At 36.0% G+C, this 12,417-nt stretch overlaps 1 protein-coding gene across 1 annotated transcript in view; it reads right to left on the minus strand.

The window, feature by feature from the left end:
- Positions 1–477: 477 nt before the first annotated feature.
- Positions 478–12,417, minus strand: part of PPP6C (protein phosphatase 6 catalytic subunit) — a 35,444-nt gene continuing 23,504 nt past the window's right edge. The window contains exons 3-7 of the mRNA XM_019421156.2: positions 11,198–11,263; positions 10,048–10,189; positions 5,014–5,093; positions 4,631–4,840; positions 478–3,761 (exon numbers count right to left, since the gene is read on the minus strand). Coding sequence (XP_019276701.1) covers positions 3,513–3,761; positions 4,631–4,840; positions 5,014–5,093; positions 10,048–10,189; positions 11,198–11,263 — 747 coding nt within the window. The 3' untranslated portion in view covers positions 478–3,512. The remainder of the gene's footprint in view (positions 3,762–4,630; positions 4,841–5,013; positions 5,094–10,047; positions 10,190–11,197; positions 11,264–12,417) is intronic.

Genomic DNA, 12,417 nt, shown 5'->3' on the forward strand with positions numbered 1-12,417 from the left:
AGTGATCCAAGTCAGAATAGTCTTACTCTCCTGAGGGTAAAAAAGGCAATCACCAACTGATTGGTAAGGAAATAGAAAATTAAGAAGAGGGGAATAAGGAACAAACAGTCCCCCAAGCATCTACTGTATCGGACACCATGCTAGGGGACTTTGCAAATGCTTCTGGGTGTTTTACTACTGTATACTTCATCAGCATGAATACACACTGTAAACACACAATTGAAAGAGTTGTGACATCTCGTGATGCATGGTTCTGGGCATGGGGTCCAGGACATAACAATGACTACTTCCTTTAAAGAACTGGAACACTTAGCTCAAAGTCAAATGCAAAACAAGAAAAAGTTTCGCTTCTGTTTACTAGTCAGGCAACCAAGTGAAGGAATAAGCATTTTTTAGTTTAAATTGTGTTATATAAAATGCTAACTTTTGGTCGGGACATGCTACAGACTATGCATCAGATAAAATTTTCTGACAAACTTCCTATAATCTTTTTATTAATTTACACTGAGAGAATATAGCACCTTTCATCCAAGGAACTGAAGGTGCTTTACAAACATTAGCATTTAAAAAACAATTACAATGAAAAATCTGGATTCGTGCTGTTAAATCTCTTCGACTCCAGATACACAATTTTCTGGAGGCTGATGGAAAGCAATTCTATTTCTGACAACGAAAAAGGCTCAGAAAGAGTTCAGATTTGCTTTCACAATACAGGCATTTCCAAAACCTGGTGCTGGGCTCACAAAGCAAAAACACACAAATCTTAATGCAATGAACAGTATTTCAAACCTTATTTCAAAAGCAAAACCCAGGGTTTAAGACGTCACAATCTTCCAACAGTTCTAGTCATCCGGACGGAGTAGGAGCTGATGCATGTTGCATATGAGATGTGCTCTTGATCCAGGCTTTTTACGTTCACAGCCAAATGAACACATTTAAAGTGGTGACATGTTTCAGAAAAAAGCATTAACCTATAAAAAGCTAGCCAAGAGCGTATCAGGAAGAGGGGAAAGGGAGTCATTGGCAATTAAAAGTAGACAGTTCTCACTAGAGCCTAGGACACTTTATTAGAAACCAAGTATTATCATCAGCAAATAAAAATAGTTATCACCCCCATTAATACAACATAAAGGATTTTACATTCAGCCTAGATACAGGGAGTAACAGATCCTCCTGCCTACAAATCTATGACTTGCAAGTATCTTCCACTACATGATTACTCTATATCGTACATAGCCCTTATTTAGTAGAGGGATCCAAATATTCCTTTTAGGCTTACAAAGTCCAATACATTCACTCTCTCTTCCCTTTACATGTCTAATAGTAAAAACTATTTTTTTTCATGCAAAAAAGCCGTTATTCAGCTGAAGAGAAAAAAATCAGACAAAATAGAGATGGCAATTAAGGAATGGACAGATTATTATTGGCACATGCCCAACTAGTGACAAACAAATGCAGTACACCATGACTTAAAAATAAAGGTCACATTACAGGGATAACTAAAACAACGACATCAATCTGAGCTAGGGAGTGTCAAATGGGAAGGGAGGGCTGAGGTTACCGATTTTATTGATACAACTTCAAAGCAGAGGAGCAAGCACTTAAATACAATTTATGGTAACAGAAAAAAATACTGCAGAGAGCTGTTCAAAGACCACACCAAGTTGTCTGTATCATTAATTTCCAGTGTTTCACAATTAGTAAAATACATAGCTACATATCCCTGTAAGATAAAAATACCTTTCCCCCTGAATTACACTGGGGTCAGGGCAGTAACACAAAGCTACTGACCCAACAGTTCAAGTGTGTGCAGCAAATGTCTGAGCCACTTCTTTCATATAGCTATACAATTAGAAACTAAACAAGGAGCTAGGTGGTTGTGGAAAAAAAAACAAAAAACAAAACGTTATTGTGCTCATTTAATAAAAAAGAAAAAAAAAACCCTGATGAAAAATTATGTGCCAAGAAGCTTAGACTATAAAGATTTTTTATTGCATTTTTAGGTAACCTGGAAGTTCTTATCCTGAAGGGGAAAAGTTGGTTTTCAAAACTACCTGAACAGATACTAAAGTGCTTTATTAACTGGCTGGCTTCACAAAGATTTCCTGGAATGACAAAAATTAATTATAGTAGTAAAGGGATACCAACTATTTCACAAAATAGTAAATTCCGACATCACTTATGACCAGAGTCATAAGAGACACTGGAACACTTGTCCTTATTAAGTGGACAGTTGCATATAAAGAACTGATCATCACACCCTTTGGATATTCAAATTACTTACACAAAGCCGAAACATGGTATCACAGACCTTTACAAAAAAAGGACAATTTGTTTCTTCCTACACTTTTTTAAATTTTGCTTCCAATTACAGTTCACAAATACAAGAGTCCTGACTTTTCAACCTTTCCAGTTGCAGTTAAAAAATGAACACTTTCTAAAAGTTAAGGTCAAGTGTTACAACAAGAGAAGAATGATTCCCATCGAAAAGTACACAGATTTTACTTAATGATACTCATGATAGTTTGTAAACTGGATCGATCACATTCTACTCAACTGGTATCAAATGAACACATCAGCATTACAAGTATTAAATGTTTTTCTATTACTCTAGAGAATATAAACCAAAACATTAATATGGCAGTTATGTTCTTTAGGCACAGTTTAGTGATTTTTTTTTTTTTTAAATAAATAGTATTGAATTTCAGTTGAAGTTTTAAACTCAATAACCAAAGGGTCAAGAACTCTGATTAGGAGGGGGGGGGGGAAGAATAACTTTAAACTAACAATGTAAGCTGTTTAAAATTTCTAACACTTTAACCTATCTGGGTTTTATTTAAGAGTACTTTATTAAAAAATACAAGGAATCTGAAAAAAGATCAATACAATTATCTTACTGTACAAAGTTGTATGCTGTAGCAGTTTTAACTAAAATTTAAAAACACAACAAGGAGGGCAGCCCTTTAGACCAATTTATTTTATATCCACTTAAAATATCATCCAACAAAGGACAATGACGTTTACATCTGGGACAGGTATACATAACTCGAGGCATCTGCAGTCCATCGTGCCCACTGAATAACAACTTTGCTGCTGAAATTTCTTAAAACTTACCAAACTAAAACAAAAGGCTGAATGATACAAAAGGAGGAGCATTTCGGTGTAGTCTGTTCTGTCAATTGGCTTTTTAAAAAGAGGAAACACATCCTGTTTCCCCCAGACCAGTAAATAAGCAAGAGCTACATGCAGCAGTGTGAGTATTAAGACATTTCTCAAGTCTTTTCAAATGAGTCCAAGGTGGGGATGGGATGGGGGAGAAAATTGATAGAAAAACATTGCTATAGACACCGTAACAAACAATAAATTTAGATAATTTAAAATTAAAAAAAAAAAGGCAAGAGGCAGCATTTCAGCAGCAAAGTGCTCGATAAAAAGTATATTGAAGAGGGTAATACACGAGAGTTGGGGTAAGAAGAGGGCAGAAAAATGGGTCAGCAGGATGGGCGAAGGCCTCAAAGGAAATACGGCGTCGTCGTTCTGGGAGGAATAACACGTTCTGAATCTGGAACTGCCCGGAATAACTTTGGTTCTCTTGTATTTACATCTTTGAAGACCATGATCGAAGCAATATTTCCACAACGATAGCAGTAATTAGGAGCTGACCATACTGTTACCAGCTTCTCGTCAAACATAAATTTATAGCCTTCGTGCACTAGTTGGTGTGCTCTGCAGATGAGTTTTAAGTTGTTGATATGAACAAACTGCAATTTAGAAAGGTTTTGTTAAGTAACCAGCACGTTAAAAAAAAACCATGCTACATCAATAAAAGAATAATATCTAATGAAGTATAAATCCTGTCACTACTAGAGTTCTCATGATTACAAAACCCATTCTACTAGTTGCCCCCAAAATTCTAGTAAGTTACACACAAATACAGCTGCTTTGGCCTAAGTTATGGAAATCATCCAGTCACGTGATTACTTAGAAGTTTCTGGACAAAAAAAACATTCTATAAGTACTAGCAGATATGAAAAAAGTTTTTATGGTGTAATAATAAGTATATTGCTATTAATATCTATCATACTGAGGGTTTAGTATGATCCTTAAAAGAATTCTGAGATTTATCGTCCTTCTTTTGTAACTTAACAGAAGCTCAGAGAACATAAATAACTTACTTCGATTATGCTGAACCCAGCTCTTTCATTCCATTATGCTGGATTACTTCCTTATATAAGCTCATCCCTACATGTGTATGTAATGTGTGTGTATTTTTTTTAACTGAAAACAGCCTAACCTCAAAAGTTGGCTTTTCACTATAAATACACATAGCAAATCATCATGATGTACATCTAAAACTAATACAATGTTAGACGTCAATTACATCTCAATTAAAAGTATAGTAAAAATTGTTTACCTGTGTGTGTCTATCTTGCCCTTGCTATATTAACATTTAATTGCAATATTTGAAAGAAAAGAAACATTTATTTTATACATATTACCAAGTGGATACTGAGGAAGACATACATGATAAGCTAGATGAGAAACAGACGATTGTTATCTATAGCCACATAGTTCTTTATGTAGTCTACTAGCAACCAACAAACCATTTTCTCAAAAAAACTGGCTTTACCTCATTTGTGACCTTTGCGCCAAAAAGCCAACCTGCTCCTCGGGGACTGATTGCCCAAGTATCCACATCTTCAGGATCTGACCAAACCAGATCACAAAATGCTCCTTTATGAGGAATTTCCTGATTCCGTTCAATGGTTCGAATTTGATCCAGTGTTTTGATATCAGGAGATAAACCACCATGAACACACAAAATCTGCTCATCTATTAACTAGCAAAAAAGGATAACAGAGTTGAAAGTGTAATAATAAACCCAGTCATATCTAAATTCATCGATGAATGCTAATGATAACAATATAATTGAGATGGCAATTGGATGAAAGTATGCAAAGTGTTACTGGCAGGAAAATACTTAAGCTTTTACAAAGATTTCCATAAACTTACAGCTGCTACTGTGAGCATGTCGAAAACTTTGGTACAGTATCTCCAGGCATTAGCATTTCCATATTTGGTTTGGCACTCATCTATCAAAGAAACAGAAGAGTTCTCGTTAATGAAGTTCTGAATCTGCTGATAAAAATAAAGAATACTTCCAATAATAAAGAAGTTTAGCTTAAACTAGGATGGCAAATTAGGACACTTATTGAGCCCTGGTAGGTCTTCCATGTAGAGCCATGAAGGAGACGAGTGTTTAACTAGTCTAAGAATGTGGTCCTGCTTTTCATTCGAGAAGCAGCCCTACAAAGCAGCTTAAATCAACATGCTATCATCAGGGAGAGCTAAATATTAAATTCACATAACCCCAAACAAATGCTTTTATCTAGTATGTTATTCACACTGGACAATTCTATCAAGCTGAGTAATTTCTTTAATGTGAAGACCTTATTCTCCTAGGGTAAACTAATTAGAGGACCCTTAATTACAGGAGCATGGGTAATTCCTATCTCAACATTTCTCAGGCCTAGATTGTCTCCTCTGAGATTTCTGCAAATCATGCAATGAAATACTTGAGCTTCAGTAAGTACACCTGCAGTCATCACTGGGAGACAGACTGCCAATCAGGTCCTTACATATTCCTAGCTGAACACTTTCTATGCTGTCTACAACAGTTAATAGGATATTCATCTCTTCTTTCAATTAATACCATGGAAGTTCTGTTCTTTGACTTCTTCCTTAATTTTGAAAAAAAAAAAAAAAAAAGTAACATATCGTTATTACAATGATATAGAAGACTACAGGGTATGGTCCATCCTCATGATTCTCCAAATTACATGTCTGTGTGAAGCAGGATCCTTATGTAAACTCACCATGAGAGAGAGAGCCAAAGCATAAGAGACTCGTAAAAACTGAGAACAAACTGAGGGCTGACGGGGGGTGGGTGATGGGTATTGAAGAGGGCATCTTTTGGGATGAGCACTGGGTGTTGTATGGAAACCAATTTGACAATAAATTTCATATATTGAAAAAAAAAAAAAAGAAAGAAAAAAAAAAAGAAAAAAGAAACTCACCATGAGAGCGCTAACACTGAGCTGAGCTTGCAGACAGGAATCTTGTCTTTTTCATCTTCATACATACACAAAGCATTTGGTTCGTAATAACTGCTCAGTATACATTTATCAGTGTGAACTGAAGGCCCAATATAATTAATAGTTATATATGGACATTTTTACTACTTCAAAATCAATGTTAAGTTCCATGTTGACTAAAATTATCTCCCACCTGAGGAGCTCGTGGGCTTCCTGTCATTAAAACCATAGATGGGCACAGCTTGGGAACAAGAGAATTCAATACTAGATGTTATGCTGTTGTCATTTTCTTCGGTAAAGGCATCTTGATTAAAATGTTGTCTTTAAAAAAAAAAGTCTTCCTTCTCTTCCTCCTTTTTTGCCTTGCATTGATAAATGTTGGTCAGGGGCACCTGGATGGCTCAGTGAGTTTAGTGTCCCACTTCAGCTCAAGTCATGAGCTGTAGGTTCGTGAGCTCAAGCCCCACATCAGGATTCTTTGTTCCCCATCTTTGCCCCTCCCCTACTCATGAGCATGCCAGCGCATGTGCACATGCACTCTCTCTCTCTCTCTCTCTCTCTCTCTCTCAAAAATAAACGTTAAAAAAATAGACGTTGAGCAAAAATGAACTACTGGGACTTCATCAAAATAAAAAGCTTCTGCACAGAGAAGGAAACAATCAGCAAAACTAAAAGGCAACCGACAGAATGGGAGAAGATATTTGCAAATGGCATATCAGATAAAGGGTTAGTATCCAAAATCTATAAAGAACTTATCAAACTCAACACCCAAAAAGCAAATAATCCAGTGAAGAAATGGGCGAAAGAGATGAATAGACACTTCTCCAAGGAAGACATCCAGATAGCCAACCGACACATGAAAAAATGCTCAACCTCACGCATCATCAGGGAAATACAAATCAAAACCACAATGAGATACCACCTTACACCTGTCAGAATGGCTAACATTAACAACTCAGGCAACAACAGATGTTGGCAAGGATGTGGAGAAAGAGGATCTCTTTTGCATTGTTGGTGGGAATGCAAGCTGGTGCAGCCACTCTGGGAAACAGTATGGAGGTTCCTCAAAAAAACTAAAAATAGAACTACCCTATGACCCAACAATTGCACTACTAGGCATTTATCCACGGGATACAGGTGTGCTGTTTCTAAGGGACACATGCACCCCCATGTTTAGAGCAGCACTATTCACAATAGCCAAAGTATGGAAAGAGCCCACATGTCCATCGATGGACGAATGGATAAAGAAGATGTGGCATATATATACAATGGAGTATTTACTCGGCAATCAAAAAGAATGAAATCTTGCCATTTGCAACTACGTGGATGGAACTGGAGGGTATTATGCAAAGTGAAATTAGTCAGAGAAAGACAAAAATCATATGACTTCACTCATATGAGGACTTTAAAAGACAAAACAGATGAACATAAGGGAAGGGAAACAAAAGTAATATAAAAACAGGGAGGGGGACAAAACAGAAGAGACTCATAAATATGGAAAACAAACTGAGGGTGGCTGGAGGGGTTGTGGGAGGGGGGATGGGCTAAACGGGTAAGGGGCATTAAAGAATCTACTCCTGAAATCATTGTTTCACTATATGCTAACTAATTTGAATGTAAATTTTAAAAAATAAAAAATAAAATTTAAAAAAAGATGTTGATTGGGGCGCCTAAGTAGCTTAGTTGGTTAAGCGTCCAACGGGCTCAGATCATGATCTCAAAGCTCGCAGGTTCAAGCCCCGCAACAGGCTCTGTGCTGACAGCTCAGAGCCTGGAGACTGCATTGGATTCTGTGTCTCCCTCTCTCTGCCCCTCCCCTGCTCACGCTTTGCCTCTTTCTCTCTTTCTCTCTCTCAAAAATAAACACTAAAAAAAATGTAAACTTATAAAAAAAAGTTGGTCAAATTTGGGGGTGTAGTAATATGTATAATAACAAGCTTAGAGCCAGTTGGCTTTTACTAACACCACAGTATGTACTATCCAAACTATTAACTGTCTTGCAAAAGAATAAAAAAATTTTAATTCAAATGGTACTTGGTATTTTATGAATGAAAACCAGAAGTAACTTGTAAAAACAAGTAATAGCCATCTAACTTTTCAATTACTAATAACAAAGTTATATAAACAATAAATTATCAAAATTTCTCAATTTAATAATTCACAATGGCTTACAAATCAAAGAGTTAAGAGTTTACTTATCTTTATCTTTTAGCTTACCTTTATAATGACAAAAAAGAATCCAAAATATAAAATCCAAAACTAAAGGGTCATGAGATAAATATTTTCAAATTTCTCAATATCCACCTTAACTGTGCTTAAGGAAATTTCATGTTAATAATCTCAATAGCTCTGCTATCTTCTTCAAAGAGCTTCCTAACCTCATTTTTTTTTTTTTAAAGATTTTATTTTATTTAAGTTTGAAAGAGCTTGTGTGCACATGCACAAGACGAGGGTTGGGGACAGAGAGACAGGGAGAGAGAGAATCTCAAGCAGGCTTCATGCTGACAGCATCAGCACCCCCTGAAAGATTAATTGATTCATGGCGCCCCTAACAGGTTTTACTTTTAAGTAATCTCTATATTCAACGTAGGGCTCGAACTCACAACCCAATAATCAAGAGTTACATGCTTTACCGACTGAGCCAGCCAGCCTCTCTCTAACCTCATTTTTTAAAACTTTCAACCATATAAAAGTTTTATAGAAGCAGATATTTTGCTTTTAGTGGCTAAGTTCTGTTTCTGATCCCTGAGGTCCTGGCATTCTCTGGAGCAAGCACACAGGCAGACATATGGATACATACATACATACATGATTTTACATATGTAAAAGGATATTCTTTCAGCTATGTGTTGTTAAAAACAACTCCAAGGTTCAATGTTAAAGGTATTAGTTTAATCAATTATAGTACATCCATATAGTGTAATATGATACAACTATAAAAATAATGTCAATGAAGTGAAAAAAGGCTGGTCACAGCATTAAGTGAAAAAAGCAGGTATGTACACACACAAAAATACGTTTACAAACACACACATACACACATATACATAGAATAGGTTCTCAAACTTTTTTTTTTTTAATTTTAACGTTTATTTATTTTTGAGACAGAGAGAGACAGAGCATGAATGGGGGAGGGGCAGAGAGAGAGGGAGACACAGAATCTGAAGCAGGCTCCAGGCTCTGAGACATCAGCCCAGAGCCCGACGCGGGGCTCGAACTCACGGATTGCGAGATCGTGACCTGAGTTGAAGTCGGACGCTTAACCGACTGAGCCACCCAGGCACCCCGGTTCTCAAACTTTCAAGAGCAGAACATTCACCTTTAGCAGATTCTAGGATTCCCACTCCAAAAGGTTTTCAGTGGGGTCCAACAATGCACATTTTTAACAAGCACCCCAGATGATTCCAATAAGGTAAACTGAGCACTACAGTTTGAGGCACACATCTAGAAAGATGCACACCAAAAATTTAAGAATAGCTCTCTCACCAGGGGCACCTGGTTGGTTGAGTGTCCAACTCTTGATTTTGGCTCAGGTCATGATCTCGCAGTTTATGAGACTGAGCCCCACAATGGGCTCTGTGCTGACAGTGCAGAGTCCGCTTGGGATTCTCTCTCTCCCTCTCTCTCTACCCCTACCCCACTCTCATGCATGCTCATGCTCTTTCACTCTCTCAAAATAAATAAGCAAGCATTTAAAAAAAAAAAAAAAAAGAATAGTTCTCTCTCCATGGTAAGGTTCTTGATTGGGGAAAGAAGAGGATTTAAAGGTTGAGAAAGTAGGGGTGCCTACGTGGCTCAGTCAGTTGAGCCAAAGTCATGATGCCAAGGTTGTGGGATCGAGCCCCACATCAGGCTCCACACTGAATACAGAGTCTGCTTAGGACTCCGTTTCTCTCTCCCTCTGCCTCTCTTACTCTCAAAAAAAAAAAAATCAGAGAATAGAAAGTCTTACCATAAAATCCATACACCTGTGTTATCTGTCTACTCTCATGATTTCCTCGCAAAAGTGTAATACGATCAGGCCATTTAGCCTTTAGTGCAAGAAGGTAAGTGAAGGTCTCCAAACTATAGTAGCCTCTGTCTACAAAATCACCCTGTAAGATAAAAGTTTACAGTTAGAAACAATAGCAACAATATTTTTTTTAATTATACCAAAGTGTACAAACTCAGAGACCCAGTCAAAAATAACAAAAATGAAGAATCAAACATTGAATTATTTGAATATTGGATTTTAACAAAAAATTCAAATTGAAGTAAATAACTATTTCTACTAAATGTCTGTGCTAGTCTTAGGATTCAAGAGCAGTGCAGGAACCTGCTGTGCAATTCTCTCAAGGATCTTCCCTGGAAAATCACCATTTTTCCAATTCTCTATCGCCCACACTAGCAGCTATTTCTAAAAGGTCATGTGTGAATCAAAAAATTTTAGATGAATTTCAAAAATCACTTTAACTGCATCAGAAAAGCTACCAAATTGAAGAAATAGTATTTTTGTAAAAGCAGATACCAAAATTATACTACTGTTCTGGGTTCAGCTTTGTATTTAACAACTGCATGTAAAGCCATACTAATTACACTTCTCATTAATGTCTTACTTGGGACAATATTAGAACAATAGGAAGACACCTAAAAGAATAGGAAAGTGACCCATAAACCTTTAGAAGGGAGGAAAATGACAGGATTCAGACAAAATTCAACAGTAACATTACATTCCAAAAGGAAACTAAGCAAATATCCACCTTAATACTAAATGTGTATATGCCTATATTCATCAATCCACAGATTAATAAACGATGAAATTGCTCAAAAAGTGTGATAAAACAACAGTAAAATTAAGATTTGTGTCTTAAATCTATGGTTCTGGGCTATATTTGTGCCAGTCACTACTTAGGGCTACAACCCAGTCCTATGCACACAGCAATATACTAAAGCAATTATTTTCAACTAGATGACATGGCAAAATGTAAAAAAATACAGAATCACCTTTTCATATATTTAAATAGTGAATGTCACATGGCAATGAAATTATTACATAATTTACATGTAGCAAGTCAGATCCTTTCCATTTTAATAAATATTTGGTATCATTGGGGTTTACGTACCATAAATATGTAGTTTGTGTCAGGAACCTGACCTCCAGTTCTGAATAGCTCACAAAGGTCATAAAACTATAAAAGAAAGGCAATATATGCTGATTACAAATTCCTGTGAAGGAGTAAAATAATAAAACTGAGAGCGAAATGTGTAAAGAAGCATTTAATTAAGACCTCAAATATTTACACTTACAAAAAGAAATTAAGTGTGAGCAAAACTGCCAAGCACACAGCTCTCAAGCTTAAAAAAAAGCACTAAAATAAATCTCACAATTACCATTAAAGTCATTCCTAGATCATTAATATTACAGGCCTTCCCCCTCAAATTTCTGTCATTTATCTCCCCATCTATCACTTGAGAATTTTTTTTTGAAGTAATTTCTATGCACAGCATGGGGCTTGAACTCACGACTCTGAGATTAAGACTTGCATGCTCTACAGACTGAGACAGCCAGGCATTCCATCACTTGAGTATTTGAAATAACTGATCATTTATCTAACTTGTCAATAAGCTAACCTAACCACCCCACCACATACTCAGTATCTATTTTAATGAGACAAAAGATAAGAAAACAAGTGGATAAGAATTTCTTTCAAAGAATAAATTTACATGATACTTCAATTCATAGTATCTTGAAGAGCAAATCAACCTACCTTCCTACACTCTACTTTGGAGATGTGTGTACCCTCAGGCTCTACAGCTATGGAGTGTCTTCTCAACAATTAGTAAAACAGAACTGTTTATTTCATCATATTCTATTTGACTGAAAATTGGAAACTGATAAATTGTCCATTTGGTAACTTCAGTCAACTAGATTATCTTAATCCTAATTTCTAAAGAAAACTTCACAGTTTTTCTAAGAAAGGATTTTGAATTAAAGGAATTGACTGTAATATACCAACTACAACTAATTATTTCCTATACAGTTATCTTCTACACTTGAAACTAAAAAATTATTACTTAAATTTCTAACACTTAAAACAGTACAGAAATCTTAGTCACAGTGAAAAAAACTGAAATTTAAATGTTAACTACTAAAAGAAATAAAGCACTACTCTTTATAATGTTTCATAAATCTGAAGCGTTGTTACTTGCTTAGAGTTAAGAAAAACTTTAACAAGTTTACAATAAAATTTTCCTATCTTCTTAAAATTAGCAAGCAAATAAATGAAACAAGTGTTCAACTCAGTCAAGTGGTAAACTTTTGTCCAAAGTATTTGCTGTCCAT

Source organism: Panthera pardus, unplaced genomic scaffold (genome assembly GCF_024362965.1).
Source record: "Panthera pardus isolate Hobbes unplaced genomic scaffold, ASM2436296v1 HiC_scaffold_20, whole genome shotgun sequence".
NCBI classification, from domain to species: domain Eukaryota; kingdom Metazoa; phylum Chordata; class Mammalia; order Carnivora; family Felidae; genus Panthera; species Panthera pardus.